At 39.9% G+C, this 24,765-nt stretch overlaps 1 protein-coding gene across 1 annotated transcript; it reads right to left on the bottom strand.

Annotated features, from left to right (window-relative positions):
* Positions 1-12,473: 12,473 nt before the first annotated feature.
* On the bottom strand, positions 12,474-24,397 carry il21r.1 (interleukin 21 receptor, tandem duplicate 1). Its single transcript, XM_086310082.1, has 10 exons — positions 24,283-24,397; positions 21,317-21,522; positions 20,944-21,025; positions 20,577-20,688; positions 19,276-19,451; positions 18,716-18,852; positions 18,415-18,601; positions 18,166-18,241; positions 16,778-16,871; positions 12,474-14,076 (listed from the first exon to the last, which is right to left on the bottom strand). Exons 3-10 carry the CDS (start codon positions 21,002-21,004, stop codon positions 13,369-13,371), a joined length of 1,551 nt encoding a protein of 516 aa, XP_086166208.1. The 5' UTR covers positions 21,005-21,025; positions 21,317-21,522; positions 24,283-24,397; the 3' UTR covers positions 12,474-13,368.
* Between the last annotated feature and the right edge of the window lie 368 nt (positions 24,398-24,765).

Here is a 24,765-nt window from a genome sequence, read left to right as displayed (position 1 = left end):
CAAAAAAGAGAGAATGTAGTTTGAGGCAGGTTTTTCTCGCTGAACTGCTCTGGGTGCTGTCTCCCTGAATCTCACCAGTGTTAACCTCTGGCGGAAGACATGGAGAAAAGGAAAAGATGTTCCTGGTAAATCACTGAAACAAATAAAACCACACACAACCAGAGAAAGGTATGAGAAGTGTGTGGAACAGACACATGTGCGTGTTAGAGAAATGCCTCGTTTGAGAAAAAGTTAAATTAACCCATATACAGACGCACCCATACATGCAATGAAGAAACAGCTTACATACATGTGCACGTACATGCAAGGTTAAAGTAGCGACACTTAACATACACCTGTTTTTAAATGATATAGTTTATCCACTACTGACAAATGAACCCTTTGGGTTGCAGGACAACAACGTAACGTCAAAAGACAAAGACACTGGTCTGATGATTAAGTGAGGACACGACAAGTTTAGTGGTTAAAAGGGTCGACTTGGGACATGTTTTTGTTGATTGTGTAAGACAAATGACTACTGAATGATAGGAAATTCCTTTTTTAGGTTTCTAAACAGGATCTTAAGAATTTTAACACGTACCTGCGTTGTCCTGTCAACTTGAGGGGTTATGAGTTGATTATATGGTGAAAAAAAAAAAAAAAAAAAGGGGGGAGACGAGATCTCAGCCAACACAGCACAGCCAACACAACATCATTTTCCTATTCGCCTGTTTTGTTTTTGTTTTTGTTTTTTCTGAAAGCCGAAGCTGACCTGGACTCCTACCCTCCCCTCTACCATCGTTGCCCTCTCCGCGACCATTTTTGACCCTTTGACCCCTGAAGGCCACAGCAGCTGGACTCACAACAACAATTTGAGGATGTCAACAGTGCTGCAAAAGAGCGATCTCATGCAGCAGAGACGGAGAGCACTAAACCTAAAGCCCGTTTCACTACACGGGGGAAATTCCCAGGCTGCGTCAGCTGACAGAGCTGTGACGAGACGCGCATTAAGCCCGGAGGAAAAGGGACGGTGAGCAGAAGAATGCTGACCTCTGAGAAGAGCCGAACAGCAGAGCTGCAGAAGGCCGTGGAGCAAAGTAAGGACAACATAAACAGACTCCAATCTGACGTGGAAGGAAAGACTCTGAGGTTTTTGCCCTCAGTAAGAGCTTAAGGCATCAGAACAGAAATTGAGCATGGCTCCGGAGGAGCTGGCTGCTAATTGAACTCATCAGTCAGACTTGGAGTTTCACGTACAGGACTTGTAATCAGGCGGAAGCTTGCTGGAGCAGGAGGTCGTCAGACTTGACGCAAAGCTCCAACAGCAGGAGTAAACCCTGAAAGACCATACAGAAGCAAAAGGGTCAAGGTACAAGGAGAAGATGCAGGCAGCTGCAACAACGGATGAAAACAGACCCAAAGAGGAGGGGAGGACCCTAGGCCATGCGTCAGGCCGCTGGTTTACCTAAACTACAGAACAGGAAGGTGATGAACACAAACATACACCAACACACGAATACACACTTCTGCATGCGCCGACTTAGAATGAAGAGAAACACACACATGAACACTTATGCACTCGCTAAGGGAGTAAAAACTGATACATACCCATGCACTAAAATCAAAATGTTGATTTAATTTACTAATAAGTGACACACAATGCCCCAGCTGCTGCAATGAAGAATGCTTTACTGACAAAGGCTCAATGCTGCACACGACAACGTCAAATACAGAATTTGCTATAATAATAAGCCCAGAGGGCATTTGTGTGGTCTGGGGAGCAGAGTCCGGAGCGGTTTGGTTATGAAAACGATGCCTGTGCGAGATATCCGGGGCTTAAGGCCTCGACTTAATTGTTTACTGTACACTAAAAAGAAAAGAAAACACTCTGAGCAGTGGTGCAGAGTGAAAACGAGGAATTAACAGTGTGAGTTTTATTTCAGAGCGCCACGTCATTGTGATGGAGATTTAATAAAGGAGGAACACACGGACAAAGAAGAAGAGAAGGGGGGACAGCCCTTGAGCACGATTGCCTGAGGCATTAAAGTTCTGTACTAAATTCTGGTTTCCAGTGTGAGAAAAAGTCACGCAGTGCCAGTAGTAGAGCTAGGTTGAGTGATGATTCTAAATTACTGTAAGTAAATCATCGTACACCGTTCAAGGTTCATGATAACGGGGATCTAGACTTTGTTGAACCCTAGGCAATTTGAACAGGTAAAATTCGAGTGACCAAGTAGCAGTTGAATAAAAGTCATTGAATAAGTGTTGAAATAAACTGGCAGAATTAAGAGAATTAAAACATTTCAAGAGCTCAAATTACTTAATGGTTCAATTTTGTTTCACGAACGCAAAACATATAGGTTTATGAATATGAAAAGGTTGAGGTGGTGTTGATTTGACTCTGTGTAGGTTTAGGTTGGTATTTTTATTGATGGGAAGAATATTCAGTGACAAGTCCTAAGACCCGGGCGTCTGCATTTTGTTTTTGTTATTTTTCATTTTATTTTGTTTTATATTTTGAACAGTGCACTGATTTTTGTTTGTGAATCTTTTCTTTAAGCAGATCTGCACAACGGAAATTACAAGCATTACACGTCGGCGAGAAAATTGTTGTAAGTGAGTTTCTCCGCATTGAAATGGGTTCTGGAGGAAACACTTGTGGGGACAATTAGAAACGAGAGTCCCTGTTTAAAAAAGGATTCAGCGAGGTAATCCAAACTCAAGTTCTTGTTTTCTTTTTGAGATGACGTCATTTTGCTGAGTGTGGAAACTAAATGCGACGACAGGTTTCACTATCAGCAAAGAAAGAAAGAATGGATGAATGGATGAAAGACTGGAAATAAAAACAAACGGACTGACTGGTAAAAGATGACCAGACTTGACCATGACTCAAGGTTAACCACCTCCACCTAGATAGGATAAAAGGGTGGATGAATTTATGTGTGTTTCTTTTTACAGGAGTAGAAGGATGACAAAATATTCGAGGATGAGTGAACCTGTAAATGCCATTTTTGTGTCTTGTGTTGCTTACAGAGGTAACTGCGCAGCGTTACCATTTACATTTTCTTCCCTACAGGGTTACAGTTTTAATGTTTTTCTATTACAGGATTTCTGGGCGGATGTGTGAAGAAACGGTGTTTATGGGTTAGGAGTGGGGGATGCTATTACACTGTATTCTGGTGAGAGTGTTGGGGGAGACACACCCTGTCTTGAAAACTGTGATTCTTTTACAGGAAATGTTTTATAGCACCTATGGAATGAGGATGCCTGACTACGGTCAATGTGCTGCTAATGTTTGCTTTGCTTTGGTGAGAAGGGTGCAGTAGAAAACAGACAAGTGACATGAAAACAAGTAATAATAACAAATAACAAATTTGGGGACAGTTTGACCTAGAGCCCACTAACTGGCCATTAGGGGCTCTCTCTCTCTTGGAATAACATTGCCCAAAGGGTGAATAAAGCAAATTCTGGCAATAATAGTGGTTTAATGATTGGGGAAACCTGAACATGATACTTGTCTGTTGTGCTGAACCGTTTATTACTCTTATGATTTGCAGGTGGTTGTAAATAAGCTGTTTACTTTAACAGGTTTGCTTTTTAGCTGAATTGCAAAATACAACTAGAACGATTGATTGAGACTAATCGCTACTAACCTGAAACTGAGGAGGTTCTATATAAGGAGGAATTAAAACAGGTATAAAATGCATCTGATCTTTAATTGCAGGTGGGACCATGAAGATTTTTTGGTACAGATTGCAGGTTGTTGCTCATTATTGAAGTGTGCTCATAAAGGCCAAAAGCTATATAGGGGGTCTATCATTTGGTCTGTGTTTTAATAATTTAGGTATGGCAAAATTAAAGGTTTCTAGACAATTTAGGGAACGAGTGAGAAGCATAATTAGATGATCAGAAACTGAGTACTACACTCATGTTAGAATTGAGAATGCCCAATTTGTTTGAGGTCTGTTGTTCGTTTTTATACACACCTTGCAAATGTGCTTATAAGGAGCTGGCACGTAGTCTGGGAAGGTCAAAAGCTTCATCCGACAACGGATCGGATTGATATATTGGAGCTATTGACTTCACGTGCAGAGGGTTAAATGCATGCACGCTTACACACATAAGCATGGCATAGGATTGGAATAAACAAAGTCAACAACATTAGGTTAGGAGAGCCAGCGCAGGAGAGGTGTTGGCTTTCTGTCTCTTGCAGAGAAGGGAACAGACACCAGACGGGGACACGGAGATATGGGGACCCTTCACAGCAACTGGGGTCAAGTGTCATGGCCTTGGGGCTCCTTGATAAGATGGATCCCATAACCACAAGCGATAACCAGGAAGGGGTTGGCGAAACCTAGGAACACCAGAGACCAACGTGGTTCGAGAGGCTTTTGGCAAAAAGGGGGACACGGCGGTCACAACGGACAACAAACACACAGATCTGTGTAGCGACTGAAGGGTGGTCTAACCCCGGAAGTCGAAGAAAGAAGAATCCGAGGGCGTTTCTTCACTCCAAGAGGAGGTGGTAAAGGGGCCTGAAGCGTGTCAGGCTGAAACTCGAGTCTGAAGCTAAAAGAACAGCTGGGTTGTGGGAAAATTGGAAAACAACGGAGGCGTTGGGATTGATAAGTGTCATAACGTGTTTGTTTGGTTTGGAAATAAATCCCGGGTTTCGGCACCAAGTTGTTACGTCTGGTTCGGTTTGGGTAAGACGGAAAAACAGCCGAGTCCGTGTAGGTGACAAACATAGTGATTTTATTGCACACTTCTAAGACAGAAGCATGGGAAGACAAGCGTACAGCCACAGATCTCCAAAGAGTGGACCGCTCCCCATCCTTATATAACCCATGATCCCATGATGACGTAACACAGTCAGACCTTACTGGAAATGATAACAGTTTTGGGCCTGTTCAGAGAGTTTACCTAATATGGACATCAACTGCTAGTTGTTAGAGAAAACAAGTGTGTATTACATTCGTGCCTTTTGTGAAAGTATATCTGTCAGAAAACTGTCCTCAGACAACCCTCCTATTCTTACTAAGGGTGTGTGTACACATTCATGTGTTGTATAAGAGCGTGCATGTACTTTCAAGGCCTGTGTACGTGCAGAACGGAACATGGAACCAAGGCAGGGTCCAGCAGGCCCCACAGGCTTCTGAGTAATTACAGAACTGTGAAACAGCTTTAAGCAAATAACATGAATAGTACAGAACAACAATAGACTGATTAGAGTACTGATAATCTGTGTAGATTAATGTTAACCTAGATATGGTTCAAAGATTATTCTGTCAACTGGTTCAACAATGGTAAATGATTAATGATTGATACTTCTGATTATAACTGTGATCATAAGAATACAAAATAAAATATCTCCTGGTCACAACAACATCCAGACTTTCATGTTTGAAATGATACCAGATGCTAAAAACGACCTCGACCATATTTGTTAATAGTAAATCATCTTTATTCTTAATCAAATATATAATCAAAATGTAAGTTTGGCCAATATGTAAAATGTGAAAATCACTGTTCTAATGTCTTAATCTTGTGTGTGGACAGGATCCAGCTGTGACCTTGGTAGATTTGTGTGTGTCTGCAGGAATGTGAAAATATAAGAACTTTGTCGCCAAACTGTCATTATACATGATTTTGAATAAGAGAAATGGTATTAAGTGTTGTAATGATAATACATAATCCTAATTCATATGTGACTGATAGTTACTGACTTGACGAATTATGTTAAGTATAACATGGAAAAGAGTAAAACGTAATGACGTAATATCAATGAAGCAACCTTTGCCTTAGTTAGAAGTGAAAGGTCGAAGATGGAGGTGATGATAGAGTGTGGCTGGATATCAGGTGACATCGGTGACCGTCAAGATAGGAAAGAGAGATGGGGAGGCAAATGGGCATTTGCTGTGCTTTTTCATCTAGTTCTTGCGATGAGCAGAAGACATCATCTGAAGATTCAGTCCCTGAGGTCCGTAGTTAGAAATGGTAGTGCCAACAGGTAGTGCCAGAGGAGCCACCACCACCCAACCATAGTGGACCTACAAGTTGGTTTTATTATTTTTGACTTTTTCTCTGCTCATTTTTACCATAGGGGCAGGGTAGGTAACAGGGTAGTTAGTACTGGGTGAATCCCCTCACCCATCCTTAGGCTCCATCTAAACTCTGTGTTGCCATAATATTCATAGAATCAGAATAGGACTTTTTAATTAGAGCGCTGAACCAGACTTCCTGTAATGTTAAGTGAATTCAGCTTCATTGTAAATGTGTTGGAACAGAAAATCTGGACCTACAGTGGAAGAAAACAAAAAGTGGATATTTTTGACTTTTTCTCCTCAGTTCTGAACGAGAGCGTTGATGTCGCTGACAATGGACAGTTGCATTAATATTGATGGTTACACCCTAGTGCAATAAATAATAATAATAATAATAATAATAATGGATTGGATTTACAGTGGGGCAAAAAAGTATTTAGTCAGCCACCGATTGTGCAAGTTCCCCCACTTAAAATGATTACAGAGGTCAGTAATTTGCACCAGAGGTACACTTCAACTGTGAGAGACAGAATGTGAAAAAAAAATCCATGAATTCACATGGTAGGATTTGTAAAGAATTTATTGGTAAATCAGGGTGGAAAATAAGTATTTGGTCACCTCAAACAAGGAAAATCTCTGGCTCTCACAGACCTGTAACGTCCTCTGTAAGAAGCTTTTCTGTCCCCCACTCGTTACCTGTATGAATGGCACCTGTTTGAACTCATCATCTGTATAAAAGACACCTGTCCACAGCCTCAAACAGTCAGACTCCAAACTCCGCCATGGCCAAGACCAAAGAGCTTTCGAAGGACACCAGGAAAAGTATTGTAGACCTGCACCAGACTGGGAAGAGTGAATCTACAATAGGCAAGCAGCTTGGTGTGAAAAAATCAACTGTGGGAGCAATCATCAGAAAATGGAAGACATACAAGACCACTGATAATCTCCCTCGATCTGGGGCTCCACGCAAGATCTCATCCCGTGGGGTCAAAATGATCATGAGAACGGTGAGCAAAGATCCCAGAACCACACGGGGGAACCTGGTGAATGACCTGCAGAGAGCTGGGACCAAAGTAACAAAGGTCACCATCAGTAACACACTACAACGGCAGGGAATCAAATCCCGCAGTGCCAGACGTGTTCCGCTGCTGAAGCCAGTGCACGTCCAGGCCCGTCTGAAGTTTGCCAGAGAGCACATGGATGATACAGCAGAGGATTGGGAGAATGTCATGTGGTCAGATGAAACCAAAGTAGAACTTTTTGGTATAAACTCAACTCGTCGTGTTTGGAGGAAGAAGAATACTGAGTTGCATCCCAAGAACACCATACCTACTGTGAAGCATGGGGGTGGAAACATCATGCTATGGGGCTGTTTTTCTGCCAAGGGGACAGGACGACTGATCCGTGTTAAGGACAGAATGAATGGGGCCATGTATCGTGAGATTTTGAGCCAAAACCTCCTTCCATCAGTGAGAACTTTGAAGATGAAACGAGGCTGGGTCTTCCAACATGACAATGATCCAAAACACACCGCCCGGGCAACAAAGGAGTGGCTCCGTAAGAAGCATTTGAAAGTCCTGGAGTGGCCTAGCCAGTGTCCAGACCTCAACCCCATAGAAAATCTGTGGCGGGAGTTGAAAGTCCGTGTTGCTCGGCGACAGCCCCAAAACATCACTGCTCTCGAGAAGATCTGCATGGAGGAATGGGCCAAAATACCAGCTACTGTGTGTGCAAACCTGGTAAAGACCTATAGTAAACGTTTGACCTCTGTTATTGCCAACAAAGGTTATGTTACAAAGTATTGAGTTGTATTTTTGTTATTGACCAAATACTTATTTTCCACCCTGATTTACGAATAAATTCTTTACAAATCCTACCATGTGGATTCATGGATTTTTTTTTTCACATTCTGTCTCTCACAGTTGAAGTGTACCTCTGGTGCAAATTACTGACCTCTGTCATCATTTTAGGTGGGGGAACTTGCACAATCGGTGGCTGACTAAATACTTTTTTGCCCCACTGTATATAGCGCTTTTCAAGGCACCCAAAGCGCTTTACAATGCCACTATTCATTCACTCTCACATTCACACACTGGTGGAGGCAGCTACAGTTGTAGGCACAGCTGCCCTGGGGCAGACTGACAGAAGCGAGGCTGCCATATCGCGCCATCGGCCCCTCTGGCCAACAACAAATAAAGGGGATGTATGTATCACAAGACACAATAAGATGGACACAAGTCTTTTTGTAGAGGTTATTCAAGCCGTGGCATTTGTTAGGGTTGAAAGGACAACTGTAATCTCCATATTTTTACTTTCTTTCCTCAAAATAGCCTCCCCTCTTTTCTCTGAAAACACCATTTCATGTTTAACTTTAAAATTTCAAAAGGGACAACATTTTTTTCTTAATGTGGCACTAATAATTAGTCACACTTTCCCAGTTTTTCCTTCCTGATTTTCTTTCAGAAAAAGGTTCATGAATCAGAATGTGAAGTCAGCTCTCTTATAGCAGCTGTTTATTGATGGTTGTTAACAATTTCTTCTTGCCTTCTTTGCCTTGCTGTTAATTCATTATGTTATAAAAGGTAAATAATATTTATTGAAAAGTCAGAAATGTTCATAATAAACAGAAGTAACAGTGTGAATGCAGCTAAATGTAAAAATTAAGATACTGTGAGCACATTCTTTAAAAAAAACAAAAGAAAACCTCCAGGGTAAAGTTTGAACAACTTTTAAATGCATTTTTAAAAATATCAGTAGTTCACATATTTTTCCAGGTGTTTGATAAAGAAAACACGTGCAATTACGGCAATGATAATTCAGAATCTTTATTGGTTTTATTATCCTTCACTCACTTGTGGCCTCAGGTGAAAGTTTAATTCAATTCAATTCAATTTTATTTATACAGCACCAACTCACAACAGTCACCTCAAGGGGCTGTGTATTGTAATAATACATACAGAGAAAAACCCAACAATCATGAGACCACCTCTGAGCAAGCACTTTAGCGACAGTGGGAAGGAAACTGAAACAGGAAGAAACATCAGGCAGAACCAGGCTCAGGGAGGGGCCATATGCTGCGACCGGTTGGGGTGAGAGAAGGAAGACGTGCTGTGGAAGAGAGCCAGAGATTATGTTTAAAGGATGTAATGTGTCAAATTAATCATGAAGACTAAACTGAGATGTTTTGATGCAGTTAACCTATCCCCACTTGTGGATTCCAGGTCCAAAAGTCCTGTTGAAGCAACTATTAGACTGACTATGGTCACACATGTTTTCTCCTTTCCCTCACTTACTTCACTTTTAATGTCCATCACTCATTCTGATTTGATAAATGCACAGAGAAAATCCTGAATGCAATTTGAACACACAGAAGAGTGTGCACCATTAGATGGTGAATTCACAATTGTTGCTTCATTACCTGCTCGGCTTACCTTTTGCTAAAGGTGGTGTCTCTTGTACTCACTTTACCAAACATTACTCTCATATATAATTGCTGTAACATATAAGTACGACATGCTCATACTCAGAAATACACTTTTTGAAGTCGGCTCCAGTAAATGATCACGTCTGACACTGTGGTCAGCAGCACAGGAGCACCACAGGGAACTGTGCTGTCCCCTCTTCTCTTCACCCTGTACACCTCTGACTTCTGCTACAACTCTGAATTATGCCACATTCAGAAGTTTGCAGATGACACGGCCATCATGGGGTGTATCTGGGATGATCAGGAAGAGGAGTACAGAAGTCTGGTGAGGAACTTTGTCGCATGGAGTCACACAAACCACCTGCAACTCAACACCTCAAAGACTAAGGAACTGGTTGTGGACTTCGGGAGGTCCAGAGAAGGTCCACTGCCGGTTCAGATAGAGGGGGAGGAGGTGGAGGTGGTCAACAAGTACAAGTACCTCGGGCTGTGGGTGGACAATAAACTGGACTGGTCATGCAACACAGAGCACCTGTATAAAAAAGCCCAAAGCCGACTGTACTTCCTCAGGAGGCTGAGGTCTTTTAACATCTGCAGGAAGCTCCTGAGGATGTTTTACCAGTCAGTGGTTGCTGGAGTACTTTTCTATGCTGTGGTGTGCTGGGGGAGCAGCACAGCAAAGAGGGACTCATGCAGGCTGGAGAAACTGATCAGGAAGGCTAGCTCTGTGGTCGGCATGAAGCTGGACACTCTGGTGACAGTGGCAGAGAAAAGGACACTAAAAAAGCTGCTGGACATTATGAACAATGCTGGGCATCCTCTGCACACGGCCATTAACAATCAGAAGAGTCTGTTCAGTGACAGGTTGCTTCTCCCCAAGACAAGAACTAACAGACTTAAAAACTCCTTTGTCCCACACGCCATCAGACTGTTTAACTCCTCTCTGGAGGGGAGAGGGAGGGGAAACAGGAGGACAAAGGAGGGGGGAACAACTAAGCTGTAGTGCCTCTTCACCTCACTGTACAATACCTTTGTGCAATACTTTTGTAAATAGTCAACAGTGCAATAGACTCAATACTTGAAATGTGCAATTCACTTGTATTTTTATTTTTTATTCCTATTTATTCTATTTATCCCCTTTGTATATTTTATTTATATTTGTCTCTGTATTTATATATATGTGTGTGTGTGTGTGTGTGTGTGTGTGTGTGTGTGTGTGTGTGTGTGTGTGTATATATATATATATATATATATATATAACAATTCTGTAACTGTAACTTCGGTCGTTGCTGTGCTTTTTTGGAAGTCGAATTTCCCAGAGGAACCCACCCGAGGGATTAATAAAGTTCTATCTTATCTTATCTTATCTCTTATAATACCAGTGCTTGCTTTGCTAGTCCACCCCTCACAAATCTAAAAAACTGGTTATGTTTTGATTCTGAAACTATTATGATATACATGATGTTGATGCTCAGTGTCGGTTACAGAAATAATCGTGCTGAACAGAAACAAGATTTTGGCTTCAGATTGTGATACTTGGAGTGGGTGTAAATTTGGTTGCACTGTTTTTCTTTTAAACAGAGTGTTTCTCAGCCCTGAAAAGTCTCCTGTACTTATCAAGAGTTGTTTTAAAAATTTGACCCATTCACATGTACTTTCAGAACCTGTAACTCAAAATATTTAGTGTGGAGGTAAATGTTTACATGGGTACACTCAATAAAGCTATTGTACAAAAACATTAAATAAAAATCAGCTGACTTGTAAAGGTTTTTCATGGGATGACCAACACAAAACTCTGTGTATAAAGTATTATTTTAGTTTTCAAGCCTATTAACTGCATTCGAATATCATCGAGCAAATAGTAGATATGTAAATGGATCAACTGACCCTGAACCATCCCAAAGTTACGCTTCTCAGTTACTGGGGACCATGATGCACCAAGCCTTACTCCACTCATGCCTACTTCCCTCTCGAGTGGCAAGGTGGTAGAAAATGTTGTACCACTGCTACACAGAAAGACCCCAGCCGGGGTCAAACCAGGAGCCTTCTCACCTTGACTTGCAGTCCACTTGGGTGGTTGTAGCTCGGGAGCTCTCTTTGGCTGGTGGTTCAACCCCTGGCTCCCCCAAGTCTGTATGCCAAATATCCTTGGGCAAGTCACTAACCTAAGCAATCCTAAGTTGCTCTCTGATGAATGCGTGTGAATGTGGCATGTGTTATAAAGTGCTTTGAGTGCTCTGGGAGAGTAGAAAAGAGCTAAATAAGAATCTGTCCATTTACCATTCCAAATATTGAGTGGTCAATAAGAACAGAAAAGAGCTATATGACTGCAAGTACCTTACATCTGTAGCCCCATTATATGCAACTATTGCATGCTAGTAGCATTTGTATAATCTCACTCTCTAGTTTTAAGTTGTTTTTCTTTCTGGCTGGCCCTTTCTGGCCTGGTGCTGCTGGAGATGCTGTCAATAAAAAGGAGTTCTTATTTCACAAAGTCTCTAATTGATGCTCATAGGGGACCTTCTGATGGTTGGGGCTTGTTCTCTAATATTGCAGGGTCTTTATGTCACAGTAAAAAGCGCCTCAAGGCTATCACTGATAGAATGTGAAAATTATATGGATGCTAAAAGATGACATGCTAAAGCAATATTGTGATCGCAGCATAATTCATCTTTAAATATCCTTTCTAACTTATTTGATTCCGTCTTGATCAGTTAAAAGTTACACAATGTCACAGTGATTTGCAAACCATGAATTTGCACTATTAATCAACTTTATCTAGATATTTACTTTAACCCAATACATTTTTGCAGAAGATACTAAAAAAATGTAGTAACATGTATTACAAATTTTTTCAGACTTATGTCTGAGAAAATTTGCACTTTCATGCTTAAACTTTGTATGATGCAAAATTGACACAATATTAAATTTTGAGGTGCAATGACATCTCCGTAACAATGCAAAAACATTTACCATAGAACATCTCATCTATTATTCATTGATTGTGTTGACACTTTTATTTTACTGATCAATGTTTTAAACTGTTTTAAATATGGATGAAGTTACATTTAACACTTTCAAGTGAAACACAATGTCTGAAGAAAGAAGACACACAAGCAGACTCTTTACAACAGGAGATGAAGTTTTTCTGACGCATTTGTCTCCTTCCTGCTGATGAATGAGATGAAGACCAGTGAAATAATCATCCTCAGATAACATTTTGCTCCAAATTTGCACTTTTGTCTGACATTGCACAAAGCATGACTTTCAGTGGTTTCTGCCAAAATGCATTTGCAAGGAAAACAGACATTATCAATATCTTGATAAGGCAGCATGCATGCTAACAAACCATGCTTTGATAGTAACAAACTAACAAAGCATGCATGACCATGAGAAAATAATTGGATTTCAAAAAATGTTCAGGCAATCTAAATCAAAGCAGAATTTTGATTGAGGATTTGTTAAATTCTGTTGAGTCAGCATGGAACTAATCAGACTTTTGCAGCATTTTATTATTAAATTAAATCAACACTTATAAGTATGTATGTAAATGAATTTGCATTTCACAGAATCACTGTATTTTTATTAAATATTATTTATTTCATTTATTTTTATCTACTGATATTTTCAGGCATAGAGTCTCTTTCTCTCTCTCCTCTCCCTTGGAGCTGTTCTTTTAAAATAACGGAACAAGACTATAGTGCAAGAAAAAAAACATTCAACTATAAAAAATACACAACATTACAGCATGACCACTCAACTAGGTTCTTTTTCTAATTCAAATATCATCAACAAATCCAAGTCTTAAATAAACGTGTGCCCCACAGCCCAACAATCTGAAACGGTAGCAGTCAGTCGACTTTGAATCATTGTGATTCATGGAGTTCATTCTCCAGGTGGCTTGAGTCTTCTTGAATAGTGCTACATTATCATCCACTGCTTAACATAATTTGAATTTGAGTTCGTGTGCTGATGAAATAAATCAGAGTTGATCTGATCTGCTGTATTTGAGTCTGATGCTCCGGGGCTGCCACACTCCCCAAAACCACTATCAATTGTGTCCAGGTCCACATGAGGGTAGCCATCTTCTGACTGCTCAAACGAGTCAAGGGATACCCTCTCTGGTTCATTAAACTGATCATGAGGCTGGAAGTTTAGGTTTTCCACTAGTAGGTCATTGGATATGCGGTTTTCATGCTGTGGTAATACCCCACTTTGTCTGTTCATCCTGGACATGTGAGGCTCCTCTAAAGCATAGCTGGCATGCTCTCTGTTGTCTTCCTCAAAGGAACCCAAGCTTGCTCCATCTTGGTAACTTCTGAGGGAGCTCTGTGATGTAACTTCCTCATCAAAATCTTCTCCAGATAAGGTTACAGTATGGATGGAGATGTGTCCAGTGGAGTGGCTGTTGCCCTGTGAACTGTCACCGTCTGGAAAGTGCAGCAGCATGTTGCTGTGAGGCTGCAGCATGTGGTGGATGTCGCCACCTTGATTCGTCTCGTTGTCCTCATTGTCTCGCTGCTTCTCGTCGCTCCAGTGAAGTATGTCATGCTGCTTCTCACTCATCATCTGAACATTTGGACTGATCCTCAGGTAATCATATTCACTGAATACAGGCTTCACCCATTCCTGTAAGAGAAAAAAAAAGGGGAAAACATCAAAATGCTGGACTAAAGAAATGCTAAAAAAGTGTCAGCTGAATGTTTAAGAGTGTGCTTTGTCATCTTCTCAAGGAAACAGTGTGCACCAAATGATTTGCATGAGAATTAAAAGTCTTTCTCTCTTTCCTAACAGTGTCATTCACTGGCTGCAGTGTGAGTGCCTGCCAAGCATGCTGCTACCCTTCTGCACATCCAAAAGGTCGTGCAGAAGCTGCTTTACAACCCACTACATCCACTTTTCCACTCAGGAAGTGTTTGCATTTGAATATCATATCTATTATCATTGCTCTAATGTGTGGGGGTCTTGCCGTTTCTCTCCCCACCTCCAGCTTTCAGTGTATGTATGTGGAAGGATGGGGAGGTCCCAGAGGAGAGCAAAGCTGCCAGACTGCTGGCGGAAATATCAGTTCATTTGACTTTTGTGGTAGATAATGGATTTCAGTATTTTCACTGTTACCATGTTTTACCAAAGAACTAATACTTAATTAAAAATCACCTTTTAAAAAAGCAAAACAAGTTCGCTTTAATGTTGAGAACCTTGTCCTTATCTTAGGTTCTTTTGCAAGTGTGGTTGAGACATCCGGACAAGTACCTAAGTGTCTGGGGCTTTCACAGGATCAAAAGATTTAACTGTTAGTGCCAGGACCAGAAATGTTAAAATGGTACAGGTCCTGAAATTTTTTGTTCCTACTAATACAAATACAGTTTGAAAATATCTGACATTTTAGCCATTAGAAATCATTGTTTTTTTAGCAAACTAGACAAACAGGAATTAAGCTGTGACTAGTCGCATGTGGAAAGACTGCAGGAGTAGCTCAAAAGGAGCATATATGTCCTATCCTCTAAGAAAATATTAGTGATTCTTACTTTAATGCACTATTAAAGTATATCTCTTTCTTAAAATGCACATTCCTTTACAGCAACCCATATGTGGCAATGAGGTGTAAACTTTCTGCAATTACCACTGGCTTGCAGCAAGCTGATGGCCAGATAAGCATGAATCAGTTTCTCAAAGCATAGGCCACCACATCCTGGAAAAAAAGCTCTTCAGCACAACAATCGTTTTAAAATCGCTGAGAGAAAGGAAGCACTCTGCACCACAAGGGTGAAAGACACTGCAAACAAACTACAACCATATCTGAGAGAAAGACATAATACAGAGTCAAAAAAAAGAAGGACGGAAAGAAAGGAAAAAGACTACACTGTCTTTAAAATCAAAGATTGTTTTTAAGAACTTAAAGTGGGTAAGTGGCGGTGGAGTGGGTTACCCAACAATTAGAAGGGAAGCAGTGCAAAGCCCCACTCCTCAAATGTTCCTTGAGCAAAATAATCAACTCTGTTTGGTGCTTAAAGCACCCTAGGCATTCTTTATGAAAGCGTGTGGGAATAGGTGAATGTGGTTTGCAGTAAAGTGTGTTTTAAGCCCCCCCGAAAAAGGTTCAATTACCAATAACAATACTGCCACCTTCTGATAAGAACTGGTGCCAAATAAAGAGTTACAGTGGGACAGTATGCAGTCAACATTGACTCTGTTTCCAAAACAAAAGTAACTGTAAAAATGGGTTTAAATCAGTAACTTAAAAGTTGTAATTTTAAACTACTATATCTTGTATGTTATCAGCTACATTCCTCAAAGTTAAATAAAAGAATTACTGTTTATCAAACCAAGTAAGAATAATCTCCTCTTGCCTGATGTTGTTTCTGACATTTGCTGCAGCAGCGCACTCTACTGAACAATGTGTGCAACTGCATTCATGGCCAAAGCTAATAAATTCAACTTGTTGCTCATACTCGGGTGAAATTCATCAACTAGAGTGAGAACTGAGGCGGAGGTGTGGGTTTTTTTTGGTCTGTCACCAAGATTGCTGCGGGGCTAATTTTATACTTTCTGGGGATGTGGAACATTTGCAATGGAAGAACCGTTCTGCGGTAAAAGGTCTATTTTAAAGGTATGTTTAAATTATACTAGCAGGTTCTTTCAATGTGCTCTACACTCCTTTATAAGCGAGATGTGGTGAAGCTGCTGTACTGGATTGTTTTTATTCTAAAGAAGCAGCAAATGAGAAGCAAAAGCAGACATGATAAGGTGCTTTATGTAAGAGACATTTTAACCCAGCTATTTAGAAATACAGTGCAGACTCTATCCGCTTGGATTTGAAATGAGTTAACATAAAGAAAAGGGAGAAATAACGATCAACATTTCCCTAAGCTTAGAAAGAAAAATAGCATAAATCACATTAGGGTAAATACACAGGGTAATAGAAGATGAAGCGATTCATAAAGAAACAGCAAAACTATTTCAAAAGTGCAAACCACAACCTTTTCACTTGTGTGCCTTTCAGGTGAAGAGCAGGCTGTTTTTAGTCTAATACTATGTCAAATCAAAGATCAAAATAGATTCACCGGTGGTATTTTCCACTGGGGTGGAACAGGTTTGACTTTTATACACAAATATCAACCCACAAGATTTCATACTGATATCTGAAAAGGTTCTTGAAGCCCCTACACACTGACTCATTCACATCACGGAGTCCCTTAGTGTGAAGTCTGGGGAAAGTCCCACAAAACAGGGTCCAGATGTGCAGAAAGTCCCCCCTGTGGCAGCACCTGCTGGCTTAATTTGGAAATTACACAAAAACGCAATGAGTGACCTTGTTTTGCTGTCTTACCTTGAAGTTCCCTTCGTAGTTGTGATACAGGGGTTTGAAAAACTCATCCGGCCTCGGGATGTACGTAATCACCTGAAGTTTTCTCTGCCAATACCTGAGACAAATGTGAAATGATTTTAAAACCAAACAACAGGCAGAGAAGGGAAAATGACATTTATAGCTCAGTGTCACGTCTTATGGAGGTGATTTTCGTTTTCAGTACGTGAGCTGAGCAGTTATGAAGCTGTGGTCAAAGGCAACAGCTACAAACTAGAAATGCTGATAACACAACAGATGTCATGTGAAAGACTGTACAGAGTTAAGCAGAATTCATTAGTCACATCTTGCTATTTGACTATTTGTTATCTATAAGACAAAATGATAAGTTTATTAGTAGTAGAGAAAATTTTCCTTTCTATGAAATGAACACTTGAAAGTTGTTAACCGCGCTGCGACTTGACCCGACTAATCCTTGTCTGGATTTAGATTTATTCTTTGAAAGGATTCTTTACCGCCGTAAGACGAGGAAAACTTTGACGCACGTTTCAGCGTTGTTTGTTGCCTAAACTGAGATGATTCTCTGGGCTGGAATGATAACAAAGGACTTTTTTTTATTATAGAGCTCTCTGCAATAATTATGACATGTGACACATGTCGTGTCACTTGGAGCATTTTTCGGTATAAAACAAGCCACAGGTTTAAAATAAACAAAGCTGAATCCAACAGTTTGTCCCTGAAACAGTTTCTACTAAAACTGATCGTTCAAGGTTTATCAGTGTAGAATCACTTTCAGCTGTGGCTAACACTGTGCCAGTGGCTAACACTGTGTTAGCCACTGGCACAGTGTTAGCCATTCATCTGTACCCGAGAGAGATGCGTTAGAATAATTTCAAAAACCCAATATCAAAAGGTGTGATCACTCCACTGAGAAGAACATTTCATCATCATTATTTGAAACAGGTAAGAAAGAGAAAGCAAAAAAAACAAACAGAACAAATGTAAGCACAGAGTTCATGTGCTTTTGTGAACTTGTGTAGGTTTCTTGTAACCGTGTGCACTTGATAAGCGAGGTGTTCTCGGTTCTCTGACACTGATGCTCTGCATAACTTCCTATGTCTGCTAGCCTTTTCAGTGCAAGAGCTGCACACGTACATGCTGCAGTGGTTTTTCTATATGTGGGAGGTGATGCCAGGAAAATGCAGATTAAAGCTTTGTTAATCATTTACTGGAAGCGTTACTGTTGACCTCCAGTATTAAGTTGTTTCAACTCTGCTGAGTTATTTCTTTTTTGTGCAATTAATGAAGTTTCAGCGGAAATCTGACAATGCAAACGATTACGTTTTTAATCGTGATTGTTTGCTGGGGTTTAAAAAAGAAAAGACAAACAAAACAGTGTTTCAAATACTTACGTTTTCTGGGAATAACACAGACACAGGCAAAAAAAGAAGACCATAATGATGGCCAGGAAGATGTGCCACCAAGTACCTGGAAAGAAGGCATTTAAAATTTTTAGTCTTAGACAAACAAATGACACCCTTCCTGTTACTGAAGTGTATGCACGAAGACACATGCAGAACGTAAACGCATAAAACACTTTCAAATAAATTCGGATAAGTTTTCACCTTCAATATTGATGCTACTTTGAACATTAAGGCTACCTTTGACATTTAACGCCTCTGTTTTCCAGTTTGTAGTGGAACTCCATTCACTCCATGGACCCTGAAGGGGACATGTAGGACAAAATGTGGCTTGAACATCCACAGTATAATTGGTATGTGGTTGTAGTTCATTGTGGTTTATCAGAATTTGCATTTCTGACACTCTTTCCTTGGAGAAAACTGGATCCTGTTAGGAACAAAATAAAAAAACATCAGAATTTTGTGAGAATTTTTGAGAAATTTCACAGTAATGTTTTTTTCAATCTCACGTCCAAGTTATTGGTTTTTATATTGCTATTACCTTCAACAAGTTTTCGCTCGTTCTTATGCGGACTCTGTATCTGAGGCAGTCGGCGGCAGCGTTGTCATGGCTCCAGGTTATGTTGTAGAATTCCGCTGCGTTTTCAACTTGAACGTTTAAAGGAGGCTTAAGTTTCACTGTGAAAACAAAGCCCCAGGGGAATATTATGAAAATGTGTGCATGCCCAGAAATGGCAGCTGAACATTATTTTTAGCTTTTGTTTTAATTTCGAGTATAAAACAGACAGGTGGGCATTCACCGGCAAACAACAATTCGGGTAAATTGGGAAAGTTGCCAGAATGATTCTTGTAACTTCTGGATTTTCTGAACTCTCAATCTGTGTTGAAAATTGTTTAATGTATGGAGGGTGATCAATAACCAAAATAGGGAACATATTTAACATGCCTTAATTTGTCTTTAACACACATTTTGATGCGACTGAAATGTCACTGGAGGACCAACAGGCTGTTTTCTGTAACAGTTTTGATGACTTTTTTATGTGTTCAGCAGAGATGACAAATAGTGAAATGTCAGACTGAGGAGTTATCAGTTTTACTTACCCACTTCACTCAGGTTCCAGCTGGATGACTCATTTATGAATGAGCTGCCTTCTTCACTGACTGTCGTGCTGCAGACTGTTCCAACTGATGCAACATCAATAAAGGGCTTATCAATTTGACACCAGGACTGAGGCGGTCGGATAACACAGCTGCCATCAACGTCTTCATCTTCACCCCTAAAAAAACAAAACTGACTGTTTTTAATGGTGTCCTGATGATTTGCAGGTGGTTCAGTCATGCGCTAATATTTCTATAAGCAAAATACACCTGAATAAAAACATAAATATTCATTAGCCCATTAACATTTTTTGAAGCCCACTGTTAAATATTTAAAGTGATTTTTAAAAACCCAAACATTTTTTATTTGTATTATCATATATGAAAAAGAAAAGCATCAACTGATCAACTGAGGAGCGCTAAATATTTAATAAATATAATGAATATGAACTAAAGCGATTAAAACTTCAGTGGTGTTGAAACAGTGTCGCCGCCAGGGAGTGCAGTTTGTCTCTCTGGTACATACACTGTATGCTACATACTGTCTCTTTAATGAGACATAAATCTAAAAATGTTTGTTCGTGCCACCTGTTTTCTGTGACATACAGATAACGATTAAAGGCTTACACTTGTTTTAAACCCATCTTGGGCAATCAGTTCACACGGAGACGGCTGTTCGTGCAAGTGTAAACAACCACCAATAGGCTAAGTAAGGGTTGCTTTGTAGACTAAAAGCTAATGTGTCCCCAACGAGACCCCAACAACAAAATACGTCATCAGTGCAGGACGTGGTGGTCCTTCATTGGCATCTCCTGCACCCTATTGCAAGTCACAAATTGCGATGTCAGTGTCACCAGTTGGAGTGGCCTGTAGGGCTACACACACATTAGATGGGAAAACTTTTTTGCATAATTCTCCCTAAGCAAAGTGTGCAGGGGAGATCCTCAACCTTCTAGTTGAAATGACACCAAAAGTCAGGGAATTTTGGACCCAAATGATATAGACACAAGAAAGTTCTGATGTGTCCACTTGTGGTTGGATTGACCAAGAAATAAAGTCTAAGATAGCCTATTATTGTTGTATTTAATTTACAAACACTGGTATAAATGCAACACTGGTCGATCAGCTCCTCATGCCAACTATGGCAAACAGATGAAAATCAGTTTATGCACTAAAACTGGACGATTTGACAACACATCTATACCATAAAAAAGTTACTGAAGCTGGTAATGCATAAACCAATCAATCATTTCAAACAAGCCTCCACAAAGTGTTTGCATAAATAGCCACACTGCAACTTTTACCTGCAAATGACACTGATGTTAAGGGGATTCATCGGCACAGAGGCTGCGCACGAACAGTTCAACAACTCATCGTAGTCTGTCCAGCAGGTGACATTGCAAAATGATGTAGATGCTAAAAAAAAACATTAACATTTATTAGTTTTCCAGTTTAACAATATTCTTCAAAATCAAAGCATTTCTTTTTTTGCAGTTTTACTCAGTTTTACTCAATTGAAGAAATTAATTTTAATAAAAAATGTAGCCACAAAAACCACGACAAGACAAACCCACAGCGTACAGTCAGTGCATCCGAAATACAATAAATGGATCAATAACTACAGAAATCAATGAAGTAAGAAAACAAAAAGATTACAAAGAGCTTGCTTACCTCCATGAAGGAAAAGAGCGAGGCACCACAGCAAGAAAAAGAACACATGTTGGGGAGCCATGGGGCCACCCGCTGCTAACAGCTGCATTAAACACAGAAGAATTTAGAAAAAGCTGTGGTTGTGTGGCAGAAAAAAAGTGTTTTAAAAAGATATAAATAAATAGCTTTTTTGTAACTGACTTCTAAACTTGGACAAAGTGAGTAAGTGGCTAAAAATGAATATCCGACGAGATGAGCGTCAGGTTTAGCAAGAACACTACACCGTATACTTTTCTTAACAAATTCTAAATCCAAAAATAATCAAATTAATACTGGATGATCATAATCTTGGCATTTTCAGTTTTTCACTGAGAAAAATAAATTATGATCTTACCGTATTCTAATTAAAACTCCAGCAACTTTACCGGTGAGCGAAGCGTCAGAGTCACAGATGCGCTGATGTCTGTGTGAGAACGCCAAGCGGAACAAAGCTGAGGCTGTCGGGCGTCATAGTCACAAGCGTGACTAAGGATGTGGTTTCAGACTCTTTGAGCAGAGTCAGTGTGGTGCTTCCCACCACTATGAATATGCAACAGACAACTAGAGAGAAAACGTCAACAGGAAACTGAAATTATCATCAAGACAATGCTGCCATATTTGTGTCACCTAATTTTAACAAAAAGCAGGACAAAAATAGATTTTTGAAGACCGAGGGGTGAATCCATTTTAGCATATTTAGAACCCCAGAACATTTTATTCTTTTACCGACTGTCGTAAAATGTTTTACTCTTAGAAGAATATCATATAATAATATAACTTTAATAATGCATCATTTGTTCAAAACATGTTTCATTCCTGTAATAATTTTGACACCTTCCAAAAGACCCCATCACACACCTACTTACCACCTAATAACACTTAATTGGGGCTTTTTTAGAAGATTCCAGCAAACTGCAATACGTCTAGCCATATGAGTCATAATGCTGATGCTGAGCCCCTCGGCACTCGCTTTCAGTAATCAAATTAGCTCTAAATATTTGCAGCTCACCCATTTAATAGCAGCTTTCTCGAGTCGCATTCCAGGTGTAAACAGTTTATTATCTTAAATATAAAAGAGCACAGTATCAAGCTTTATATCAGGGGGGTGTAATCAGATTGACATCACCGTGTGGGTGTGCAGACATGTCTATTTAATGTCATTGTATCAATATTAGTCAAATCCAAATGCCATTTTACCACACAATTACACAAAGCCAAGCATCTGCAGTGTCTTTAACTAGGTTAAAAGACAAAAGTGAAAAAAATAACAAAGAGTCAGTGGAACAGAGCAAAGCTTAAAATTTCACTTCACCCCATGACTTCTTCTAAAGCCTTCAGACGATAATTCTGATTGCTCCAGTGCCGGACAGGACAGGCAAATAAAATAAAAAAAGAAACATGCAAAAGATGTGCAAGGGAAGTCGTGCATAATACAATAAACAATACGTTTGCACAGTCATATATCTTTCTTTATTACTCTGTCTGAAGAGTCTAAAGGTTAGTAAGGGCTAAAGCCAAATTATTAGCAAAATGGAGCTTTGACAAGCAAACCGAGCATTCACTGAAAGCAGCACTGCTCGTCTTCCTCTTCCTCAAGTGCAACTCTCAAACAAAACACTAACCACCATTTAGCGGTTAGACACCTAAATGTAAATAGGAAAAGAAGTGACGATGGCTCCTGTAATTCCTGTGTGGTTTGTCTGTCTGTCCACATGTTTCTCAGCATGATTAGACAAAATCTACCAAGTTTAATCTTATGAAATCATGCAGCTGAGAAAATGGGAGTGAAAACACCGGGCACAAATTTCCAGCTGATGTGCAGCCCTCTTTGCTAACACACAACACGAATAGTATATTTAGACCTTTTACTTATAAAAATTCAGACACAGGACAATCCTGTTGTGTTTTGCACATAGATCGCTTTCTTTATAAATCTAAAAGACAGTTGATTTGTCTTTGCAGTGGGCCTGCTGGCCTTTTAGATTTCCCAGACCTCTGCATTATAGTGAGAAGTGCTTTACGTTTTTGATACAAGAGAAAATCATCAGTATATAGATGTGCCGGGTAGTATCACATTCATATAACAGCTGTGTTGATCTCTAGGAATCTCCACTTCGTTTGTTGTGTTCTGTGCTTTGTTTTGCAGCAGGTAACTGAGCAGCAATAGAAAAGCGTCTTCCTTCCTGCAGTGACAGCCAGCCTTCAGATGTTCACCAGCTTAGCAACAGCACGATTCTGTGTTTTAGACACACTCTGCCATGTGTACGTGTACGCTTTACACCACTGACAAATATGTTTTTACAAAGTATCATTTTTGAAGTTACCACTTTATCTGGTCTCGCCTCTTCTTGGGCTGTGACCGAGTGTAACACGAGACACAAGGTTGTTCTTCCTATTTTTGCTCTGTCAGAAAATATACTTTAATTATTATATTTTACCTTGTTGTAAATTTCAAAACCTAAATCCAATAAACTGCTCCGCTGTTCTGTATTGAAAAATGATTGATCAGGAAATGTTTACACGCAGCTGCTGAGGCTTGCACAAACGCTCCATAGTCACTGGAGGGCGCTGTACATGAGCGTCACTTTAAACCCCCCTGCCCCCCCAGGTTTTAATGTGAACTGCTGATTTGACCAACACATTAACTGAGTTCTGGTTCTTCTTTCCTTAGAAACTAGAGAGTATGTGCAAAAAAGCAAAGGCAGTGAATTCAGACTTGTACTGCTTATTTTTAAAATAATTCGACACTTGAAATCTGCTTCTGCTGCGTTTCCCAGCTTTTACGTGGACATTTGCGTTTTTATCGAACAAATATAAAAGGTTCAGCTTATAGCTTATAAAAGAAGTTCAGGAGTCACATTAAAAGAGCCACCATGTTAGTTATCAGAGATGTGAAAATAGTAGCACACAAACCACGGCTGTAAAAGCCAGCGGTTAAATTGCATTTAATCATATTATAACAGTTTAAATACAATAATAATACAATATGTAAAACTGTTTTTCTTTTTGTTTTGTTTTAATGCATGCGTGACTTTACTGGCGGGCCTTTTTTTCGCGCGACACTCTCTTACAGTACGCGCAGACCTAATTTTGGATATGGTTCATGTACTCACCGGGGAAGCCCGCAACGATGTTTTCCTCGTTTCGTTTTCACTTTGTGGACTCATGTTGAGACTCGTTTTGTCCCAGCAGTTCTTTCTTTTCGTTGCTTTTTTAATTTTTAAAATTTTGCTCTATAATTTCTCTCTCTCTCCCCCCCATCCCGTCACCACCACCTGACATTCATGTAATTTCACGTAATTACCTGTTGAATGTACTCACCAATTTATTAGCAGCTTTTTTTAAAAAGAGAACCTCTTGTTTTCAGACACGATATTTGTATCTACCGGGAGACTCTGGGACGTTTTTGACTCCAAACTTTTTTGGAGACTGAGAATCCAAAAAGTGGAAGAGAACCTTTGGTGCACGTACCAGCCCCTTCCTATCAGTTTATCAGTTTACAGACCCTATATGAAATACACAGCGCCCATGTGTGGTCCAGTCTCGTTATAGCAACGACATTCCTTAAAGTTACCAAATTCCACCGTAACAAACGGGCCAAAATAAGTCAGCAACAACTTGACAACCTTTGATTTTATTAGTGAGAGACATTCAGGAGGCTCTGGCATGTCTGGAGACGGATGTAAAATACTCTAGTAAAAGTTAATATTTAATGTCTATTAAACATTTAATTAATATGTCAGTTAAACTAAGTTAATGTGGTGCTGAAGCAAAAATTGATAATATTATACTATATATTAGTCA

Source organism: Aulonocara sp. 'chitande type north' Nkhata Bay, linkage group LG11, assembly GCF_057382095.1.
Source record: "Aulonocara sp. 'chitande type north' Nkhata Bay isolate Kocher_YH1m ecotype deep benthic linkage group LG11, A_spYH_male_GT1.1, whole genome shotgun sequence".
In the NCBI taxonomy this organism is placed as follows: domain Eukaryota; kingdom Metazoa; phylum Chordata; class Actinopteri; order Cichliformes; family Cichlidae; genus Aulonocara; species Aulonocara sp. 'chitande type north' Nkhata Bay.
The sequence above is the reverse complement of the archived record's forward strand: the minus strand, read 5'-3'. Positions and strand labels throughout refer to the sequence as shown.

Coding starts and splice junctions, on each gene's coding strand:
- il21r.1 (XM_086310082.1), bottom strand. CDS start 21,004: ATGGCTCCCCAACATGTGTTCTTTTTCTTGCTGTGGTGCCTCGCTCTT. Junction 18,602..18,715: donor CGAGCGAAAACTTGTTGAAG/GTAATAGCAATA, acceptor TGTTCCTAACAG/GATCCAGTTTTCTCCAAGGA. Junction 14,077..16,777: donor ACTACGAAGGGAACTTCAAG/GTAAGACAGCAA, acceptor TTTCTCTTACAG/GAATGGGTGAAGCCTGTATT.